The sequence below is a fragment of the Argopecten irradians genome, chromosome 2, assembly GCF_041381155.1.
Source record: "Argopecten irradians isolate NY chromosome 2, Ai_NY, whole genome shotgun sequence".
NCBI lineage: Eukaryota > Metazoa > Mollusca > Bivalvia > Pectinida > Pectinidae > Argopecten > Argopecten irradians.
Window position 1 is genome coordinate 18123522 of NC_091135.1, and position 23152 is coordinate 18146673.

General features: G+C 35.5%; 1 protein-coding gene and 1 long non-coding RNA gene across 2 annotated transcripts in view; both read left to right on the forward strand.

Moving 5' to 3' along the window:
* Positions 1 to 126: 126 nt before the first annotated feature.
* LOC138314676 (uncharacterized) lies at positions 127 to 1232 on the forward strand. The gene is made up of 3 exons (XR_011207407.1): positions 127 to 228; positions 581 to 682; positions 1130 to 1232. It is a non-coding gene; the product is annotated as an uncharacterized lncRNA (long non-coding RNA).
* A 752-nt stretch (positions 1233 to 1984) lies between these two features.
* Positions 1985 to 23152, forward strand: part of LOC138316479 (zonadhesin-like) — a 51883-nt gene continuing 30715 nt past the window's right edge. The window contains exons 1-28 of the mRNA XM_069258173.1: positions 1985 to 1988; positions 4606 to 4841; positions 5002 to 5068; positions 5530 to 5631; positions 5909 to 6010; positions 6228 to 6329; positions 6449 to 6550; positions 6988 to 7089; positions 7283 to 7384; positions 7683 to 7784; positions 7997 to 8098; positions 8405 to 8637; positions 8760 to 8874; positions 9200 to 9301; positions 9467 to 9568; positions 9955 to 10056; positions 10256 to 10357; positions 10759 to 10860; positions 11175 to 11276; positions 11408 to 11640; positions 12004 to 12115; positions 12344 to 12445; positions 12700 to 12801; positions 13196 to 13297; positions 13427 to 13528; positions 13698 to 13799; positions 14100 to 14204; positions 14401 to 14730. Of these exons, the coding sequence (XP_069114274.1) occupies positions 1985 to 1988; positions 4606 to 4841; positions 5002 to 5068; positions 5530 to 5631; positions 5909 to 6010; positions 6228 to 6329; positions 6449 to 6550; positions 6988 to 7089; positions 7283 to 7384; positions 7683 to 7784; positions 7997 to 8098; positions 8405 to 8637; positions 8760 to 8874; positions 9200 to 9301; positions 9467 to 9568; positions 9955 to 10056; positions 10256 to 10357; positions 10759 to 10860; positions 11175 to 11276; positions 11408 to 11640; positions 12004 to 12115; positions 12344 to 12445; positions 12700 to 12801; positions 13196 to 13297; positions 13427 to 13528; positions 13698 to 13799; positions 14100 to 14204; positions 14401 to 14730 (3373 nt within the window). The remainder of the gene's footprint in view (positions 1989 to 4605; positions 4842 to 5001; positions 5069 to 5529; positions 5632 to 5908; positions 6011 to 6227; positions 6330 to 6448; positions 6551 to 6987; positions 7090 to 7282; positions 7385 to 7682; positions 7785 to 7996; positions 8099 to 8404; positions 8638 to 8759; positions 8875 to 9199; positions 9302 to 9466; positions 9569 to 9954; positions 10057 to 10255; positions 10358 to 10758; positions 10861 to 11174; positions 11277 to 11407; positions 11641 to 12003; positions 12116 to 12343; positions 12446 to 12699; positions 12802 to 13195; positions 13298 to 13426; positions 13529 to 13697; positions 13800 to 14099; positions 14205 to 14400; positions 14731 to 23152) is intronic.

The window sequence follows — 23152 nt, forward strand, 5'->3', positions numbered from 1 at the left end:
CTTACATTAAGATAAGAATTAGTGTGGAATTTTCCTTCAAAAGATTGATGTGTAAATATTTTTTGTTTACTCTTTGTTCATTGCTACGTTATTGTTAAACGCGAATCCTGGTTGACCATGTTTCAGTGCCATGCGGAGGAAATTGTCCCGCTAACTCCTACTGTAACAAGGGAACTAACCAATGTGTATGTGACACGGGATATTTCCGTTATAACGACGCATGTGTCTGTAAGTTTATTCATTGGCCAAACATCATCAAACGATCGTAACGATCCTACTATTATTTTGTTTGTAATTAAGGTCATATGTTGAGACAATGTAACATTAAATTTACCAGGCGATTTACCTTATACGTACTCTCTTATTGAACAAAGATTGTTGTTTTTCTCTCAAATTTTGGTAAATTGAGAGAAATCTTGTTATCACGAATGATGTTATAAAAAAATCCCTCGATATCATATCTGTTTGATAAGCTCTTAAATTAATATAGTTTATCATATTTGTTATAAAAATCCATATATTGGGCAACCTTTTACAGTTGTTTTACACTTTCTTTTAATGATATGACTTTACAATACAGTGCCATGCGGAGGTCCATGCAAGGCAAACGCACGATGTGACAGGAGCATTAACAAGTGTGTTTGTAACCCAGGCTATCTTCTATATAATGGAGGATGTGTCGGTATGTGTACGCGAAAATCACAGCATTAGCTTGTTTAATGCCGTATTACGTATATATTGTTAAAGAAATCTACCTTTTAAAACTTCTTTTTTAAAAGAAATATGATTGGATGTACGACTTCATTGTTTTTAAAACAAAACATGTGTTACCACATCAAAGTCGATGTCCTATTTGACGTCACATTAACGTTTCATAGTTGTATGGCAGGACAAATGATTCATTCTATATTTAGACCCTGGAAATCTAATTATTTCAACATAGTATAAATGGTATATATATATATTATATATTCTAGGAAAATCTCCATTGACCACTCTGTATATAATTAAACCAAATGCATATGTCATGTTTGTATCACAAATTTGAAAAGTGACGTTGAAATACTTAATACAGACCTGTATAAACATAGTAAATACCATATATTAATGAAAATTGTTCATATGTCAGTGCCATGCGGCGGACCATGTGAACGCAATGCCAACTGTGACAAATCCAGGAACCAGTGTGTCTGTAACACCGGATACGTTTTGTACCAAAGGGCTTGTACTCGTAAGTGTTGATTTGTTTTGGCATAACGTCTTAATATTTATCAATTTTTGTCTAATCCAAAAGCAAAGATCAATGTACCATTTACTTGTGTTTATCATCTTAATATTCAAACCTAGAATTATATCGGTATGACATGATAAGCCGCTGCAACAACAAATTCCATTGCTTCATCTTAAAACTGCAGAAACTGAATACTGCAAGGCAGTAGAGAGACCGCAGAACCAAATGATTTCGCTATATACGATATATTAACGTTTGCCACGGTCCAGGTTGAATGGAGTTTTCCAGTCTGGTCACCTGTCACTAATTTTGAAGAATGGCATCTCGATTACCTGTGAATAAAAAGAAATTAAGATCTACCATCTTGCTAAACTTTTATGTGGAGGGTGCCATCTTATGTTGAATTCCGCACCAAAAATTGACCAAAATATTCATGAAATTCCAATATTGATTACCTCCCCCTGTCAGACACACACTTGACAGAATTTTGAAATTTCTTTAAATATTTTACATCTACATGTATTGCCTAACCCACACATACATTTGAAACTGATGCGTCCTGAATACCCAATCAGCAGGCTCCGAAACATTCACCTCTCCATGAAATCTTGTGCATAAAAGGGGATTTCCAGGATTATAGTTTTGGTTTGATTCTTCGGTTCCTATAGCATTTTACATATTTTTCAAATTTACCATTTTCGGAAAGCTACATGTCCATAAGGTCTGATTCAAAAATAGGAGTTTGCTCACTGCATGGGTTGGTATGGTAGTGCAAGCTGTGTATTCGTATCGACGATGGGGATTCCTGTAAGAAAACTTATGAGAATTGAAACAGTTTAAAAATGAAAATTTAAATATTTCAATGAAATTTGAACCTAGACTTTTGACTTTTACTTATAACTATAGTATAATTAGTGTACTACAGGGAAATATGAACAACTTAATTAAACTTAAAGGTCAGGGGGAGATAACTCATATTCTTAACCCCCACCCCCATTTTTGGAATTTCTAGCAAAAAATATCCAGAACTGAAAATTTAAGCAAAGCAAAGTTCCAGTACTGGCTCAATACTATAGATATATAACTTAGTAAACAAAACAATATCATAAAGAAATGATTATAACATATTATGTCATAATATATTTGATATAACACAGAGAAATTATGATATGCAGCTAATAAAATATGGATACAAGATAGCCCCAAAAATTTCATATTTGCCCTGATTTTCTGAATGAGATGATTTTAGATTACAAATGTATACCAATTGTTTTAAAAGATGGAATTAATAACCTCTGAAGGATTCCAAGGACATGATAAAATCAAATCTAGAGCAACATTTGAACCCGAAAAACTGGACAGAACTAAAGAATCGTGGCTATTATAAAGAAAATGATTTTGAAAAAAATAGAATAAAACTTATCCTTCACTCACATATTGATGTATACTAGTCAAATACAAGATCTGGAAGTGAAAGAATTACACAATTCACCTCTTAATTTGCACCATCTGACCATCAATGGAAGGGAGATAAGTCCAATTTCACTTGACTATCCATCTCGAAGAAATTAATAACACTGATAATTGAACCAAAGAGGTATATTAGAGAAATTTATAGAGAAAAAAGACAAATTCTACTCACAAATAAATACTCATGTCATTTATGGAAAGGTTACTTTTATTTTCATGAAATGAGTTAACTCCCCTCGGCGCTGTCTTCATGTCAGGAATAAGCTGTTAAACTGGTCGGCCCAAAAGGTACCATGTTCAAAGCTCGGCTGAAACAGAAGAAATGAATTAATGAATAAATAAATATTTAAATGACTAAAATGAATGAGTTAAAGTAGCTGATTAATGAACACAAAAACAGAAAGTGTTTTATATAGATCGATTAGGTTTCATGGCCATGCCTAAAGCCTAATATTAAACATCTTCTGTATAATCACTTTCTAAGATATTGGTTCATGTGCTAAGCTATATTAACAACATATGTGTAACGTGATTTTTTAACTAAATCCCCCAATTTGCAGTGACGTTATCAAGACAGAAAGACCTCCGTATTTAAAATAACTACCAAATATGTATGAAATACAAGCAAAATACCTTCAACACTCAATTTCCAGTCAAAACATGCAGATTGGGTTCAGTCAAATGGTGTCCAGGGACGCTGAATGACGAAAACGTCATATCCGGTTGTCATCCTATAGAACCACAGAACCAAATTATTTCGCTATATACGATATATTAACGTTTGCCACTGTCCAGGTTAAATGGAGTTTTCAAGTCTGGTCACCAGTCATTTATTTTGAAGAATGGCATCTCGCTTACCTGTGAATAAAAAGAAATTAAGATCTACCATCTTGCTAAATTTGAGTACTCTGCTCTGCAAATTTTCTGCATTAAGTAACCAAAATTCATGATATTTCAAAATTTTACAGCATTGTACTGCAATTACCACAATTCAAACATGTGAACAAAAACTCAAATCAGACGATGTTTTGAAAAATAATGTCGTAGGTACATGTATTTCTCCCCCCTATTAATACAGTTTAACATATTATATCTTAATAATCACAGAAAAAAAATATTTGGAAAATATGATATTCATATGCAAATATAATGAAATTGATTACTATCAGATGTTCAATGCCAATTGTGAAATTCCTTTGAGATACATTATTACGTCACATATAAAAATCGTCCGTTTGGCAAAGATACATCAGTAAAAACTAGCGTGTTAAAAAAGATATGATATTATAATATGAATTGGAAATATAATGAAAATTAACTAATTACGAATTACTTAGTACCAGAATAATGTTCAATAGTAGAATGCTTAATTCATGGGAAATTGATCGACTGAGACGTGGTTGTTTACAATTGTAACATGACAATGGCGGACTAAATAAATCAATTAACCAATTGATCTTCGTCTGCAACCCCATACCGACCGCGAAACAAGTTAATAATACAGGAAAAAAATGCATCATGAAAAAACTATTTCTATTTGAGAACTGAAAAAATATCAAGTAATGATTCTTATGATATGAACAGGTTGGTGACATGGTTATCGCTTGTTTATTTGGCGACCTGTCAATACCGGAAGTCAGCAGATGCGCACGCACCAACCGGAGATGGGTCCAACACGCACCTATTTGAATAAAGCCACTTGACTCAGCCATGAACGGCTTTAAAATTTTGAAATTATTAGTTTTATTAGATCAAAGGGAAAGCTATACTGTCAGACATATAAATGTATATACATAACTGACGGTAACTATAATCTTAATTCTAATATATGTGCGTGTGTTTTAACTGCAAAAATGAAAGTGAATAGAATTTTATAACTAATATTTGTGCGTGTGTTTTTCAAGGACCAAGTGTAGTGCAGTTTGTTAGACCTAGCTACGTGGTCAATGAAAGAGAAGGAAGAGTAACCATTGAGGTAACCCGAACCGGAGGAACCAGCAGTCAATTTTCGGTGTTCTGGAAGGCCAATCCGATATCCGCCTCTCCCGGAAGTGACTTCGGACCACCACTTATCGGACAATTTGTCTTCTCAAGCAACCAGGCTCAAACAACATTTACTATCCAAATTAGAAATGACCAAGTAAGTTTAATTAGTATAATGACTATATGTTGGTGGTATGTTTCAATGAGATTTAATAACATATTCATATATTTGCTAAAATTAGAACCGTTATACGTGATTATTCAAATTTTCTTTCACATGAAGATTTACTATGAAATCTATTTATGTAATTGAATAGGTGTTCGAGCAACCTGAGAAATTCGCAGTCACCCTGAGTATAAATCCTTCATTATCAGCTATCGCCAGTGTGGGAAATCCTAGCGTGACACAACAGTAACAATCACGAATGACGATCGTACGTATGATATGTAGTATACATTCATTCAGTATCATCTTTTTTCATATTCACAGTATAGACAAATACAGGTTCATCAATTCATGCGCGAAAGTTGATATTGAAGTGATATTTGACATGAACATATATAAGGAGGACATTCTTAAATATCAATGAAACTTTTGATTGCGTGCCTTCATATACCGTAAATATCTTTCTGATACTCATGTATGTCAAACGATATAACATTTTGAACGTGTAACGTGAATTATGGGACATCCTATATTTATATATAGAACGAGGACATCAGTTGCAAGTCACCCTACACTATCCACTATTTTTGTGTTTTCATTATATAATTGATATACATGATTATATCCGGAATGAAATAATATAATAAATGTTACTTATTGTCATTATATTAAACTTCAGCACCATGCGGTGGACCATGCGGAGTAAATGCTCGCTGTGATATGACTTCTCAGAGATGCGTCTGTAACTCAGGATATTTTGTTTTCAATGGAGTTTGTTCAAGTAGGTATCATAATGTTACGAGGCTTTGAACATATTGTAAAAATGGCATGCAACTCATAACCATCCTATGTATTCATGGATAGATCACCTGATACATTTAAAACATACGTGAAACAAATACTTATTACATCAAAAGTAGTAAAAGAAAGAAAAAATATATATTTCCACTTATCACGACTTTTCTATTCTTTATCTCGGCTTTGTCAGTGTTAAACGCTGTTATGTTATTACGTCTTAACTAAAACGATACCTAAACATCGTCTACTATGCATTGTAGTACCATGCGACGGTCCATGTCCTGCTAACGCTTACTGCAACAGACCAACCAACAAGTGTGTCTGTAATAAGGGATACGTCACATATCACGGAGCATGCGTTTGTAAGCTTTTTATATGCATCTGTTTTTAGATAGCCAGCTATATTGCCAGGATTATATTTACATTATATCACGAAATAATGAAATGATCGTTCAAATTCAATCTCACTTGATTTAAAATTTATTCAATCAACATTTGCATATTCCCCACATAGGAATTCAATACAATTTTGTTGCAAAATGATGACCTTTTCATTTGTTTCATTTGCTAAATAAACAGTGCCATGCGGAGGACCATGTGGAGCCAACGCACGATGTGACATGAGCATTAACAAATGTGTGTGTAACACAGGATACTACCTGTACCACGGATCATGTGTCGGTATGTAATAGTAATCTATTTATAACAATCCTATTTTTGCTTTATCAAGAAATCATGTTTGTTGATGCATACAAGAATGGATACAACTATTACCGTTTTGTTTTACTTAAAATTAACAGAGCCATGCGGAGGACCATGTGGACCCAACTCACAATGTGACAGGAACATTAACAAATGTGTCTGTAACACAGGATACTACCTGTACAACGGAGCATGTGTCAGTAAGTATGTTGCCATGGGCGATATCGCCGCCATCTTATCATAGAGAATGGCTTATCATTATGTATTGATTTCTTCTGTTTTCATTGAGTTGATGTTTAATGTGTCTGTAACTCAATTAACTACTTATATTGCGGAGGATGTATTTGTAGGTATAAGCACGTCTCTGAGGGATATGATATTATGTGATTCTCTCTCTGGGTGGTATGTTCTTTTGTTAGTATAATGCAACCGTTTCGTTTGCCATAATGTATACATCCGTCAGCAAATATTCAGTGATTAAGTGCTTCAACGGCCAAAACTCACTATAAAACACTATCTACCAAATCAAACCAATTGTCATAAAACAGTTTTGGTTATGCGAAATACCGCATTAAGAAGATATAAAATATTATCAATTTCAAGATTAAATTTGTAATAAATATGTTTCGAATTCCAGCGCCATGCGGAGGATCATGCGGACCAAATGCACAATGTGACAGGAACATCAACAAATGTGTCTGTAACACAGGATACTACCTGTACCACGGAGCATGTGTCTGTATGTAGATTTCGGAAATCACTAAAACAGAATAGCTTTGTTACGTAATTCATACAAGTATCATTTATCACTGACGGAATTAGAGTTGAACTATGATATTATTTATCTAAACATTCTTCACTGTTCATTATGACATCGTAGTTTTGTTGTTAAGTTTTTCCTCAATGTGTATTTGTTTATATTTACATCATAGTGCCATGCGGAGGACCATGTGGACCCAACGCACGATGTGACACGAGCATCAACAAATGTGTGTGTAACACAGGATACTTTGTATACCACGGATCATGTGTCTGTAAGTATGATGCCATGTATGAAATCGCCACCATCTTATCATACCAAAAGGAATTAACAATAGATATTAATTTGGGCCGTTTTTGTTAATTTGATTTGACTGATCGGACCATCTTTCTTAATGTATGAAATAATAACGGATTTAGTGATTCAATGTTATTTTTGGACGAGTTTAAAAAAAACAAGGACTTTATTGAAGTCTTCTGATCCGTCGAAATTCACACTTAGTAGTCACTTCCATAAACGGTCGAACATGTCTTTCCACGTGAGCGCAATTAACCGTGCATTGTGATTTACAGTACCTTGTGGAGGACACTGTCCACCAAACGCCTACTGTGATAAGAACAACAATAAATGTCTCTGTAAACCTGGATTCTTCAGCTACCAAGGCTCTTGTGTCGGTGAGTAATCACACCTTAATATGTATAGTTATGAATGGATCGTGTTTATACCTCATCAAATAAATGGTTCAATGAATAGTTTATACAACTATCTTACCTTTATGAGATTTCAGGCCAATACCGGTACGCTAATTTTATCCTCTGATAATCCTTCCACAGTACCCATGTAAAAAGATAAACGTCACTGTACTGATAATTGGTTTGATTTTTAGTGCCATGTGGTGGTTCCTGTAAGGCCAACGCTTACTGTGACAAAGTTAGGAACCAGTGTGTCTGTAATTCTGGATATGTTCTGTACCAACAACAATGTACTCGTAAGTCATTTACCCTGTACTGTGTCATCAAATATAGTGAAACAGGACTAAGAAACTAAGAAATTATTGTAAAAATCTAAATTAACCGGAACGCATGCGTATTACCTGGATAGACTGCGAGTAAATATATAGCAAAAATTACCCGTTTTTTATTAAAACGAAAACTATAATTTGTGATTTTCAAGTACATCTACGTGCAGGAAAATTATCAAGACCCATATTTTCGCTGCAATTGACAACCTGCCTTTCAATTTATTCTGCCTTATTTCATATGAGTGTTCATCCAGGTTTGAAATTCTATCTCAGTTCCCAGTACAGTACAATTTGCCCAAGCATCCTACTCAGTCAGTGAAAGCTCTGGAAGTGTAACTATTGGGGTAACCAGATCCGGCGGAACCACCAGCAGCCTGACTGTATCTTGGTCAGCCAGATCAGAGTCTGCTAGGTCCCCAGGCGATTTCGTTGAAACGCAGGGCGAAGTTACCTTCCCAGCTGGCCAGACAAGATCGACATTCAGTATAAGAATTGTAAACGATCGAGTAAGTTTTATGTGTAGCTGTTTATAATGTCATTTCAATTGCTTTATATATTGCACAATGAAACATATTTCATTAACAGATCTCTAAGAAATATTATAATACATTCCGTTTCCAATTTGTAGGTGTTTGAGCAACCTGAGGCATTCTCTTTGACGCTGAGGGTATCATCGTCTCAATCAAGCATTATCACAATTGGAAATCCCAGTTCGGCTAGAGTCACTATTACAAACGATGATGGTACGTATATACCATGGATTCGGTTTTAGTAGCGTTTATCCGATACTTTTTTCCGATTACATTTTCGAGAATTCGCATGCGATTGATGGTCATTAACATTACATTAGAAACATAAATATCAGATTTATATTTTTGTACAAATGTTTCGTTATACTTAGGCCTCGAAATTTCGAAATGATAACACTATTTGGTAATTATTTTGGTTTACAAAACGAAACAATTTTGTTCCACAAAAAGGTTCATGCTAATGGATGTTTCTTGGTAATACAAGTTTTAAATCGGTCTTAAGAGAATTAACTAATTATAATGAATGATCTACCTACAGCTCCATGCGGCGGCCCATGCGGACCAAACGCCCGATGTGATATGCCTTCACAAAAATGTGTCTGTAACCCCGGTTACTCCATTTATGATGGTGTCTGCTCACGTACGTAATATCAACTATTTATGACTGTTGACGGTAAAACGTTATTTTCTAAAAAAAAAAAAAATGGGAGGAAAGCAAATTATAGACTAGATACTCAAATCATTTGATTTTTTAAAATAAACTCTGAGTAATAATCGTCAATATACAATGTTATTTATGTTATAGGACCATGCGGCGGATCCTGTCCACCAAACTCTGTTTGCGACAAATCACTCAACAAATGTGTCTGTAGTACAGGATATTATTTCTTCCATGGAGCATGCGTCTGTAAGGATTCTATGTACACTTGTATTTAAATAGTCATTGGAAATGAAACTTTTAATCAAAATTCTACCAGAACCAGTTATAACTAATGACAGTGGATTACATAAATACAGTGTCTGTTCGGTATGGAGGGGCGGGAATCGTATCATTGTAACATTTCTGGTTTTACTAAAATTTTATAACATTAAAATGTAGGCAATCTAAATGAACAGATGATATTTATAAATATGTATGAAAAGGTAACCACAACGAGGAGAGTGCCATTGAAGTTTTTAAGAAAATGAAACCTAAATGCGTTGTATCATCTAAAATTGATAGTGTTAGCAAACGAATTTATCTGAAGCGATACTCTACTCATGACCTCAATACGTATGAAATTGTTTCTGTAGTGCCATGCGGAGGCCATTGTGGACCTAACGCTCGCTGTGACCACTCAATCAACAAGTGTGTCTGTAACCCAGGATATTACCTTTACCACGGAAGCTGTACCCGTACGTATTTCTAATTAATACTTTTACCAATTTTTGAAGCGTTACAAGACTGAAACCATTAAGTTGTATTTGTACACATACCTTAACGGTTTAAAAATAAACACAGTGGAAATTCTTCAATTACTCCTTTTCCCTACATTTCAACGTCACCTGTTTTATTTAGTACCATAACCATTTTGTTTTACTTCAAATTAAATAGTGCCATGCGGAGGATCATGTGGACCCAACTCACAATGTGACAGGAACATTAACAAATGTGTCTGTAACACAGGATACTACCTGTACCACGGAGCATGTGTCCGTAAGTATGTTGCCGTGCACATATATTATTGTGCTTCCTTTTATTCCTTCTATCGTTTGAATTATTTAATGAATAGTGTAATGCAAACTTTAATTATTCAATCAATTGCCTCTATTTCATTTGTTTACCAATATCGTCAAAGGATGGTGAGAGTATCCATATGCAAAATCGCTTCCCGTTGTAGTTGATAATTATTGAAGTACTGATTAGAAATAACAACAACTTGATTATTACCTTTTCTTTTTGTTACCGGTATACTCTCGTGGAGATGTAGAATACGTTCACATCCTGCCAACATAGATAATTTACTCAGTTGTAATATATCAATGATGGCAATGGACTAAGAAAGCTGGACTCTAGCAGTGGGTAACATTCTGTTCCACATTATTTATCAATTTCAGTGCCATGCGGAGGATCATGTGGACCCAACTCACAATGTGACAGGAGCATCAACAAATGTGTCTGTAACACAGGATATATGTTTTATCACGGAGGATGTGTTCGTAAGTTTACGTTCGACAACTGAATGATCTATAAGAAAAACTTATTCTAATTATTAGCTTACATGCAACATCAATTTTAAAGTTAATACAGTCATTTCACTACTTTTTTTCGTTATTCATTCAAATAGGCTTCAATTACAAAATATCAGCTTGCATGTGAAAAACATATGCATACTCATGCTATTTTTTTTTCTTTTAATTATCAGTGATTTTAATCATCATTAAATTACATTGTGTAACATAAAAATATATTGTATGCATCTATCGCGAGGCACCGGGACCATTACACATTCCGCTAAAACATGATTTTACAGTACCCTGTGGAGGAAATTGCAGACCTAATTCCCATTGTGACAAAGTCCGAAACCAATGCGTGTGTGACTCAGGATTCTTCGATGTCCAAGGCTCTTGTGTCCGTAAGTATTTGTGTTAAAATTTCTCACCTGTTTTCTTTTTTTTTCATTTTTGTAAAGTATTAAATAATCATAAAGACTATATCGCTTATCAACAAAGGTATTAATGGAAGTTTATTTCTTTATGGTGTAAGGTCCAAGCGTTGTCCAATTTGTTCGACCGAGCTACACAGTCAGTGAAAGTAGTGGAAGTGTATCAATTCAAGTTGTGAGAACCGGAGGAACAAGTAGCTCAGTGACAGTTAGGTGGTCAGCGTCACCATTGACGGCTTCCCCCGGAAGTGACTACAGACAAACAAATGGAGAAATAACATTCTCACCTGGTCAGACATCAACGACGATATCTATTGGCATTGTAAACGACGATGTAAGTATTGCTTTGTGTTATATTTACAAATAAAGTGCTTTTATATGAATACATGAGGGGAAAAGAATTTCAGATAATGTATCAAACTTTCTAGTAATTTGTCATTGTCATCAAAAACAGAGTAATGCATAGTCATTATAATAGCAAATAACCTTCTATGGCGAATTGACACCACGCGAGTATGGTAGTAAGAATATGTAATATAACAGCAGTCATATTTGAATTATATGTTACAAATGTATATATCAAAATTAGATAATGCTTATAGATTCAAAAGTTCGTTATACTATTTTGGTACCTTTGAATGTATGAATGTTTGTTTCCGATAAAGTGGTATTTACAATATTATGTTTGCATCAACAGAAATACGAACCAACAGAGGTATTCTCTGTAAGCCTGGTATCGACTGGTCCGGCAACCGTCGTCAGTATCGGAACACTGAGACTCACAAGAGTATCTATCACCAACGATGACCGTACGTAATATTTCATTATAAAATAATGGCGATACAATTGATTTCTGTAAATCCCGCTGGTCTACCGCAAACTCAAAACATAGGCCAATACCATGTTGCTACTAAATAGATATATGTGTTAGCGTTTCGAACAATATTTTACTCCAGAACCAGGCCTGCTGAAATTCAATAATGGCAATAGCATTGAATTCAATAAGTAATCCAGTTGTACCCCCTAATCTGTTACAGGTCCATGTGGTGGTCAATGTGGACCCAACACCCGATGTGATATGCCTACTCAAAGATGTGTCTGTATCACAGGATACTTTATTTACCAAGGAGTCTGTACCCGTACGTAATCAACTATAAACTTAGGTAGAAATACCTCACTTACTGTAAAGTGTGTAGCGTGGAGAATTTAGCGTATACCGCTCTCATTGATGAACATACCAATATGGCAAGTGCAATTTATTCATGATACTAGTTATAAATGTGAAGTGCAAAGAGGTTACCATGATAACATTTTAAAGTTAACTTGGAGAAGCGATCCACACTCAAAACTATCCAGGTATTGCGCATATCGTTAGAATTTACTTATATTTTAGGACCATGCGGAGGACAATGCGCCCCCAACTCATATTGTGACAGGAACATTAACAAGTGTGTCTGTGACTCAGGATACTTCCTTTACCATGGAGGATGTGTCAGTAAGTATCTATAAACATGTACTCGTATCACCCTGTCTATTTTTGAATGTCTGTTTGTGTCTGTTGCTAGACGCTGTTACTAAGAGACCGCAGAACCAAATGATTTTCTTATAAACGATATGTTCACGTTTGCCGCTGTCCAGGTTAAATGGAGTTGTCAAGTCTGGACAACTGTCACTAATTTTGAAGAACGGCATCTCGGATACCTTTGAATAAAAAAAAATAAGATTTATCAACTTGCTAAACTTTTTCTAGGGGGGTTTATGTTGAATTCCGCACCAAAAATTCTTCGGTCCCTATAACGACAACTCTACATTGTTCGTGCATCGTCTGGCGAACTGTTTTACACTAGCTGTTGTTTCTCTGTACTTACCGATTTCTTCTCGAATTTCAGAGCCTTGCGGAGGACCATGTGGACCCAACTCACAATGTGACAGGAACATCAACAAATGTGTCTGTAACACAGGATATGTATTTTATCACGGAGGATGTGTTGGTACGTTTGTCAATATAAAAATCGACAGAATATCCTTATAACTTTATTATTTTTCTGTTCGCATTCAACGACTGTGTTTGGTTATGTTACAAACGTTTGATTAATGCCAAATCTTAATCATTTCCGCAGAGCCATGTGGAGGTCCATGCAAAGCAAACGCCTATTGTGACGAAGTCACGAACCAGTGTGTCTGTAAATCCGGATATTACCTGTTCCACGGATCGTGTACTCGTAAGTGAACATTTCCATTTTATCATGTAACAAATCCATGACAGTAATGATGGAAGTCTGTGCTGAGTTTAAGTAAAGACTGTAATTAAACCTTTATAATACTTCATATTTCTTAAACTTGGATACGTTTTAACTAGTAAACTCTTATAAAATTTATGTGTCAATCCAGTACCATGTGGAGGAAGTTGTGGTCCAAACGCCTACTGTAACAAGGGAACTAATCAATGCGTGTGTAACGCTGGATACCGTCTTTACCATGGAGCATGTTCCAGTAAGTATACAGGGGCGGCCCCAGTGACTTAGGTGTTCTGATAGTTTACCATTGGTCCTTTACTTAAAGGTAATAAATTCTAATTCCGCGCTGGTTAGTTACGAGAAAATGGTGTGATGTCTTTCTTCTACTACTTTCTTCCGCCTCTGAAGCCTTAATATGCTATGTTGGTTGTTAATAGGATATAAAAAATATCAAGTGGAACTAAATTCATCTAATCATATCAATCATGAGTTGTTTATTCACTTAAGTATTTGAGGGTTTTCCGATGTTTTAACATGTGCTTTTCGAAATTCACAGAACCTTGTAACGATGCCTGTGTATACAACGCCTACTGTGACCTAGCCTCCAACACATGTAAATGTAATCATGGACTGTTAGGAGATCCCACAAAGAAATGCGGAAGTAAGTGTTTATATCGTGTAAAATATACAAGGTAATTTTACACGGGGAAACATTCATGAAAACGACGCTCTTTGCAGTGATAGCACAGCTTTTTATTTCGAAATCTTTGACATCTTAAAATTCTTTTTGTTGCTGCCGGACATCAATAATGAACCTTCCTGTATCTATGCTTAATCTATCCTTCTGTTGATTTTAGTTCCATGTGACGGACGATGTGGCTCCTTCCCTCACTCACGCTGTGACCACAGTATAAACAAGTGTGTGTGTGACACTGGCTACACTGGCAACCCATACGGTGCCGGGTGTGTGTGTACTGGCGGACACAGCGGAGGAAGCGGAGGTGGATTCGTCAGCGGAGGTGGATATGGAAGTGGAAGCAGCAGCGGAGGCCACGTAGTTTCGTCAGGTAACTTCGGAGGAAGTAGCAGTAGCTACGGAGGAAATAGTGGCGGAAGTAGCTACGGAGGAAATAGTGGCGAAAGTAGCTACGGAGGTAGTGGAAGTAGTGGCGGAGGCCACAGTGACTATTAAACTGTTTATGTGTTGATGACCGATCGCCCAACTAACTCGATTGAAAAATGTAAAATATTTTAGCTTTAGTAAATAAAATTATATCAACGTGCAGCATAAACACTTTTCTTCTTATTTGTTCTTGTAATTAATGTTTGGTCAATATGTACTAACCAATATCGTCGACAATAAAGGATTATATCTGCAAAATACAGCATCAAGTCATATCGTGAAAACATCAGAAATAATATCACAAATTAAGAACCTTTCGACAGATTAACAGATTAACTCTATTTGACTGCAAATGAATCTAAGAGTTCAGTTTTGAGTGTGGTATAGCCGGTTATTTAGGATGTCGCAGATACATTTAATCACCTTGGCCACGACAATTGTAACGTACCGGGCAGGGGTTGATCCCAAAATATACTTGGGTCCCTGTTATGAATCACTATCTACACTACAGCAGCCAATATATACAAATAATGATTGTTACTACCAGTAACATTATCCAAAGCTCTATGTACAACACATGGAAATAATGACAGAGTACCTCTCTGAACTACAATACACTTGCTGAAGGGAGACAACCCCTATACACAATCGGAGCGCAACACACCCACTGCTGATGGATACGTACACAAAACAAACCACCGGACAGCAGCAACTATACACTACAACAACTGTCTGTCGCCAAACGTGTATACTCCGACACAAACTGAGGCCACCGATCACCGTGACTGAAGCTAAGAACCTGCTGTTTGCGATCATGTCGCCAACACTAGCTGTTCTGTAACAAGGCCTACTCATGACCTGCCTGTTCACGAGTGTTCACGACTACTAGCTAGTGGTCGTGAGACGATGTCGTGAGTAACATGCAACCTACATGAATTGACACCACAATACGGCTGCCTGCCGCCAAAGTTTATGTACAAGACACTGACACATGTACGGATCAAACTAACTACCGACTACCGTGGTACGACTATCAACCATCGAGCTAAAGCTCGGGCCTGCTGGTTGTAACACCAGCCAAGTACCTCAATACATATATGTCATGAGCACTCGATCACGTTTAGTAGTCGTTAGTCGTGATACTATGTCGCGAGCACCTCGCGACCGATAGTCGACACCACAAACTATCCACAGCTGAGAGCTATGCTAGTAATGATCCGCTGGGTATGACACTGATCAAGGCAAGGCTTCTTCAGCCACATCTGTCTCTCAGTGCCGATACCTATTGGAGAGTGTGACTCGATGTTGACTGATCGACGACCAGAATAAAGAGTGAGAATTTCTAAGCTCGCTTCCTTTTATAGTGCTCGAGGAAGAGGCGCCCCTAGCGGCAAACAAAGAAACTAAAATCACACCGAGTCATTGAAACGCTTACAAGATATACCACAACACTAAAGCGTCTGCCTAACATTTACAATAATAAAACACACGTTACACATGTGACACAGCGGTAAGGCTTTTTTTCGCCACACAATTTTCTAATTTGAGATCCAAATCGCGACAATTTTGGTCCGCGAAAATAATTGTCTGTACGGTATAATTGTTGATAATTGTTGATATTTATGATAGCAAATCAGAATTTCGACGGTAATCAATATGTTTTCCAATGCCTAATGAAGAAGGTGTACCGATCGGTTGGTTTTTTTATTATATAGACGTTCAATTAACATCCATGGTCCATTCAACGGGCAAAGTTTTCCCACCCCTGTTATGATGAGTACAAACTTACACATTTATAGACTGTTGTGACTAGCCCTTTTAGCAGCTAAGGTCATTTATGCATGGTCTTTCCTGTATGCAATTTGTTGTGTGTCAACGTCTGTTTGATTTCGGAGGTTGTGGTGTATCTCTGTGTTAAAGCGGAACGCTTACCCATTCCATTTATGTTGGGCGCTAAACAGGATCCGAAACTACCACAAAGATGTGCCTCTGCCAAAGGACAGAACCCTAAAACTTCCTCGCATGCATGAGGGCTAAACATAAATACAAAGATGAGGTAGTCAAGAGAGAGGTTAGGTAGAAGAAATTCAGCTAGTATAGGAAAACAAGAAAAAAAGAAAATCCTCAAATTTAGTCGCCTTTTGCGATAGAATTTTCCGAATGCAAAATGGGTAGCATTTACAATTCTAACGCCCTAACTGCAGGACAGGGCGGATACTTTGATCAATGTGAAGCCACCATTTGTCATCGTCGGAAAAATTGAATGACATCATACGGCTGTGACCACCACTTCATGTTTAAAGCTGACGTATCGTATTACACTTTTCATTAGTGGTATAATTTCAGCAAAGCATTTATGATCAGTATTATTGTAACAGGAGAGAAGAAAATGTAGCGGCCAGACTAGGATTCAAACCCGGGACCCTCCGAACACTAGCTGTGTGTTCTACCGACTGAGCTACCTGGTCACTGATGATCGATCCAGTCCAATCCCGCTACATTATCATAATACTGTACCAACTCACAGCAATTGAAATACAGATTGAATTGAATTCATTATTTAGATCAATTTGGCGAAATTAGACACGGCTTTATAAATGGTTTGGGCTAACACGAATGGTAGCATATTTCTAAATTATCCATGTAATCAAGATTTCCATATCAACACATATCAGATTATACACGTTGATTTTGGCCTAATTTCAAAGCTCATATACATACATACATTTTTATATTTAACATCCACTCGTTGTATGACTTTTATGTATTGTATACTAAAACCTGATAATCTGTATCTATGTTCAGACTTTTGGAAAGAATAGAATAGAACTCTTTGTTATCATAACTAGAATTGTAATCTAATGTGCTTTATTTGTATATATTTACATTTTCATTGCAGTCCCGCTAAGTAACCTTACCAAACGCAGTCATATAGACTATGAACTTCAATCGATTATCATGACGTCATTATCATTGTGACGTCACTATTGTCGTGCCAGCGATCACGGAAAACATTTGTTCAAATTGTTGTTCCACCCTTGACGATAACGAATTATTCATTCACTATAGATAGCTAGCGCGCTTCATGGAATCCAACATGTAGCGCGCTTCATGGAATTTGCCTCTGTCCAGTTGGCATTCATATTGGCTATGAATGCCAACTGACCGTCGTTCAATGCTTAAATGCCAGTTCAATATGATGATAAAACCTTATATGTATTAAGAAATAAAGAATGTATTTAAAACTAAAGTTACATAGCCTAGTCAGTGCATCGTTAGCATATAGTACAATCATAAGTTAATATACTGTGTTTTATTTGAGGAGGGTACCTGGCGTTAATGTTCATTTAAGTTACAAGTAAAATACACCGAACCATATCTTGTCGACGTTTTGTTGGTGTATTTGGCAATATGCTTCAGTGAAATTGTGATTTTGAATGAATGAACAAAATTGTTCCCATTGATACTCCTTATACGATATTACTCGCTGATGAGACTTTTCGGAGTACAACTTCTGTGTTTTAGTAAACTCCTTAGGGAAGCTTCCATATGCTAATCAGCTAAATCATGAGAAATATCTTTATTTGTTCATGCAGGCCAATGTAAAACTGTATTAGTCCGTTATAGCCCGTAAATAAGGATAGAAAAAACCTCTTCGTGATTTTTGAAAATTCGAGGATATTCATTCAGCAATTATATATATAGGGATACTATCTTTTCTGTTTTTCTAACTTATCTTCTTCTTTCTAACGTCTATCTTGACTTTCGGCCTTTATTTGAGCGTCCCGTCCTGACAGGAAGGCTACGGGTTCTAACCCCTGGGCGAAATTCACTATAGTCTATAACATGATAGTTTTATTATTATTTCGTATTCATTATATGAAAACAGTAAGCGTGAAAAGCCAATACTTGTATATGTAGAGATAATTACATAATCTTTTTAATATCACACTCCTTATCGAGGGTCCAGATATCAGGCCGAAGGCACGAGAGGTAAAATATCAAAACTGTCATATCATAAACTTGTTATCATATTTGTTTCACCTTTATTTAAATCATTACATTATCAAAGTATTTCATTAATTATGGGCAACAACTGAAGGAGTGTCGCGGATGAAATTAAGATAATTGCGAATGGGAGATAACTCTTGGTGTTATTCTAAACAGACCAATTCCATTAGGTTAGAAAATGAAATATAAAGTCATTTAAAGAGTTTAGTCTATGTGATCTTGATTGAGGGACAAGGTCATTCATTCTAACAATCATAGTGGTTCTTCATTCCAGTTTTACTGTCAATTTCCCTGCAAGATACAATGTTATTGATTTTTTTTCTATTAAAAAACAACAAAAACAATGGGAGTGAATAAAAAAAAAATAAAGAATCTTATTAAGCTATTACTCTCATTTTCTTAAATAAAATGGATTTGAAACTTTAACTTTAAACCCAAACAGAGAATATTTGTTCTGCTATACTGGCGTACCGTAATACTGCACATATAAATTCCTAAGCAATTTAAGATAAACAGGGGAATTAACATGAGTGGCTATGTAAATTATGAAATTTATTAAACAAGTTCAATAATTTGATATGCCCTGTCTACCGAGATATTTGTGCGACATCATGTTTTGATCTTGACGTCATTATTACCTGTGACGTCACTATAGTGCTATTACACGTGTCTTAAAATATTTACGTAATGACTGAAATGTTAAAGTTACATTGTTAACTACGATTGACCTGTGTGTACAGCAAGGTGCACAGTAGTTTAGCCTTAGGCCTATATTTTACATGTTAAATAACTATTAGACATGTGTATGTCATGTAATACTGTAGTGTATATGATCTAATAATGTTGATCATATCCATTGTACAATCACAGTTTTTCAATATTTTCTAGTTTTTTTTTGTTTTTTTTTTTTTAAATAAGGTCATTCCTTGCCTCTTTCGCATATACGTGTCACTTTCTCTTTGTTCTGATCATGGTATAATGCAGCTACTTTATTTTGTCATGATATGATTTCAGGTAGATTTTTATTGCACATGTATGCTCACGGTCACTGGTATTTTTAGAATACAGACATAAACAGCTGATTAACAAAAAAGGTGTCGTCTGATAACAATATGGCTTAACTACTTGGTAGCAATTCAATTATATATTTAAACAGCATATTGCGGGAAACATATGACAAAATGGGACCAGATGAGGCGATTATGACGTCGGAAATAATGACGTTATAAACACATCTTTGCCGACTTCACCTTGTGTATTTGCAGAAACTTTCAATAAACTAAGGTTTATTAAGCCCGCATTTTATGTATAAATTAAACTATCTGTACAATATCAATACATAATATGAAGGGTAAACTGTAGAGTATCGGGTGATCAGTATATACATGTAGGTTCTTTTTAACAAAAATATAAATAAATGATAAATATAGCTGCGAACAGCACATTAGCAAACATATGGAGATTGTTTTTCTCTTCGTTAGTAGAGATAACAATTAATATATTCATGGAAATCAATCAAAGATAAGAGTGAAACAAATCCTGATTTATCTCATTCAGTTGTTTATACAATTATTCGACTGAAATTACAATATGCCACTTCTGGGGGACACAGACAAAAATATTTATGATAAATTTAATACAGTTAAACATTTTTAAATCTTGTTTAGCAATATTGTTTCTCCCCGGATATCCTGGAAACTCCACGGGCTTTGCTCTTTTACAAGTTAATGATATTTTGCAATATGTCGTAACATATATAAAATAAAATATCGAAAATCAAAGCCGTAAAAGTCACTAATATTAAACCACATACATTGATATACATGTAGCAAAAATATTACGAGTACGGAAACTTAAAATACAAACAACGGGACGTTGTTTTAAAGGAGAAAATAAAGGTAAGAAGATTGTGTGAGAATTCCTTCATAATTTTAAGAGGACAAGGATGCAGATTTCATCAGCCGAGAATTGAATTCTGTAGATGAACCACAGGTGCTTGGCTCTATAGATGAACATATTTTTTTCACTTTACATGTATACACATGTAATTCTAGTAGAGAGAGAGAGAAAAAAAATATATCTATAGAGCCAAACACCTGTGGATGATTAAATTTTGTACGAGTTAAGTTTCTGATCTGTGCAAAAGATGTTTATATCCTTGTACAACTATGAGCCGATGATTACAAGGAACGTGGTATTTATAGTTCAATACTTACGCTTTGGTCATAACCCCTTCTGATTATGTTTAAGATGTACTCTCGGCATGAATTTTAGCCATTTTTGCCTGGTCTCCGGCCGACACCGGACATCTCATACAGCATCGAGGACGTGCCCGAAGAGTTTTAATTCGGAGTTAAAATAACCCCGATGTCCCGTAGAATTTCATAATCAGCCTCATCACATATAGTTTAAGCATCGTCAGATGTCCGGCCGGGAATCGAGCGGCAATCACATCGCCCGACATTCGGCCGGGCCTGGTACATGTTTGTCTTTCGTTGTCCGTAAGATACTAAGGCGATATTCGTACGATATCCGGTGAATAGGAAGGTTTTCGCCCGGACATCATATGGTAATTCTCAGAACCCTCTGTTTGAAACATGTTTTACGTCTTTTTCTTTTCAGTCGTGTTTATTGCATATTCTCTTTACGTTTTTCATCATAGGTATATACATGTATACAGTAGAACTCTAACAAGTAGGTTTAGGTCTTGAGTTGTCTAACATATATATATAGTATAGAAAGAAAAGAGTCTGAAGTGTAAATGCGATCACTCGTTTCTTAAATTCGATCACTCTATCCACAGATTTTTGATTTATGTGCCATATTGGGTTATTATACTAAATCCATTAGTATATCTACATGATACAAAATAAGAAATGTGGATCGGAGAACTACGAACACTTCCTGATTAATAATTTAAGAAATGTAAATATTCGACTCAAAACACACATTAGAATAAACAGTAAAAGACATACATCGTTTTAGTGTTTTATATGTTGATCTGATAAAGAAACACACCCGTTATTAAACTGAATTGCTTTTGTTTACAATAACCACCCCCTTTCCCCAAACCAATTCCTGAATGCTATTTAGAGACCACTTTGTTCGATCCCGAGTGCATGTATGCATGAGCTACTGAATCTTTCTAATAAACTGTCCACATCATATCATATTAAAATGCATTTAACCAGCATACTAAAATCAGATAAAGAAACACTGATTCAAAATCAAGATAGATCTTGAATGTGTAGATATTACAAAATATATATAGAAACGCAAAATTGTATTATATGCCGTATTGTGGATGAATTGGAATGACATTATTCCGGTCATAAGGACAGAAACATAGGGGATTGAAAATACATTTACTGGTTACCAATGCAATCAGCCTACACGACGGGTGTTAAAGACATGTACACAGTGGACTGGTGTCTGAGAGTGACCGCAAAGAGATCGGAGGGTTCGGTCTCAATTCACTAATACTTTGAAAACCTTATCTGACCTGAATATGATATTCCATGCATTGGTCTTTTTATTTCATCATTTGATCTACTTTCAATTTAGTTTTGACGGTTTTGTTTACATCATCTATTCGGACTTCGTCAATTCTTAGCACATGAGCGCATACTCATGCATGTCCATGTATACAGCTAATATCTTCATGCATAAATGTAATATTATTTGACTTCTTCGTTAAATATCTCGTCGGTTGCCCCATTAATGTTATTCGCATACCAACATTCTAGTTAAAAGAATCTGAAAGCATATACACTCTAATCCAATGCACAGGTCTTTGGTTTTCGTGAAATTTAAAATATGAATATACAAATTAATATCATTGTATGAAATTTTCCTAGAGAAGTTGTTTTTTGGCAGTTGCTGTGGAACCATGAATATAAAAAATTGTCATATTTTTTATCATATTTAATGTATTAATGGTATCATTGGTGAACCAAAAATGTCTCTACCCACGAAAACAATTTAAAATTCCAAACCAAGAAACTAAATTACAGGTAAATATTTATGTTACACACAGCAAATCGTAGAATTAGATTGTTACATGTACGTGTCACAGATTACCTTGTATTTTGATGGAACGGACAAAAATGTAGTTTCATATAACACTGATCGAGCTAAAGGTAAACTTTGTAAATAAATTACAAGTGTTCAAGACCTGTCCAAAGCATAGTCATATGCACGTGTATGTTTTATGTAGCATCATTGGCAGCCTTAAGCTTGTGACATGACGTCAATATTGCCTCATTCAAAGTCGCATGTCTCTTAAAAACGTTATCATACGGCTTTAATATTTTGTAAACGTGATCTACACACCATAAGGTAAATAAAAATGTGAAAAAATGAAAATGGGATTTTTCCTCATCTGGGCTCTTTTTGTCAGTCGCCGTCACACATTTGAACAGCATCTGTCTCAGAGCCATTACGATTGCCAGTTTACGTGCTGTTTAAGCCATTAT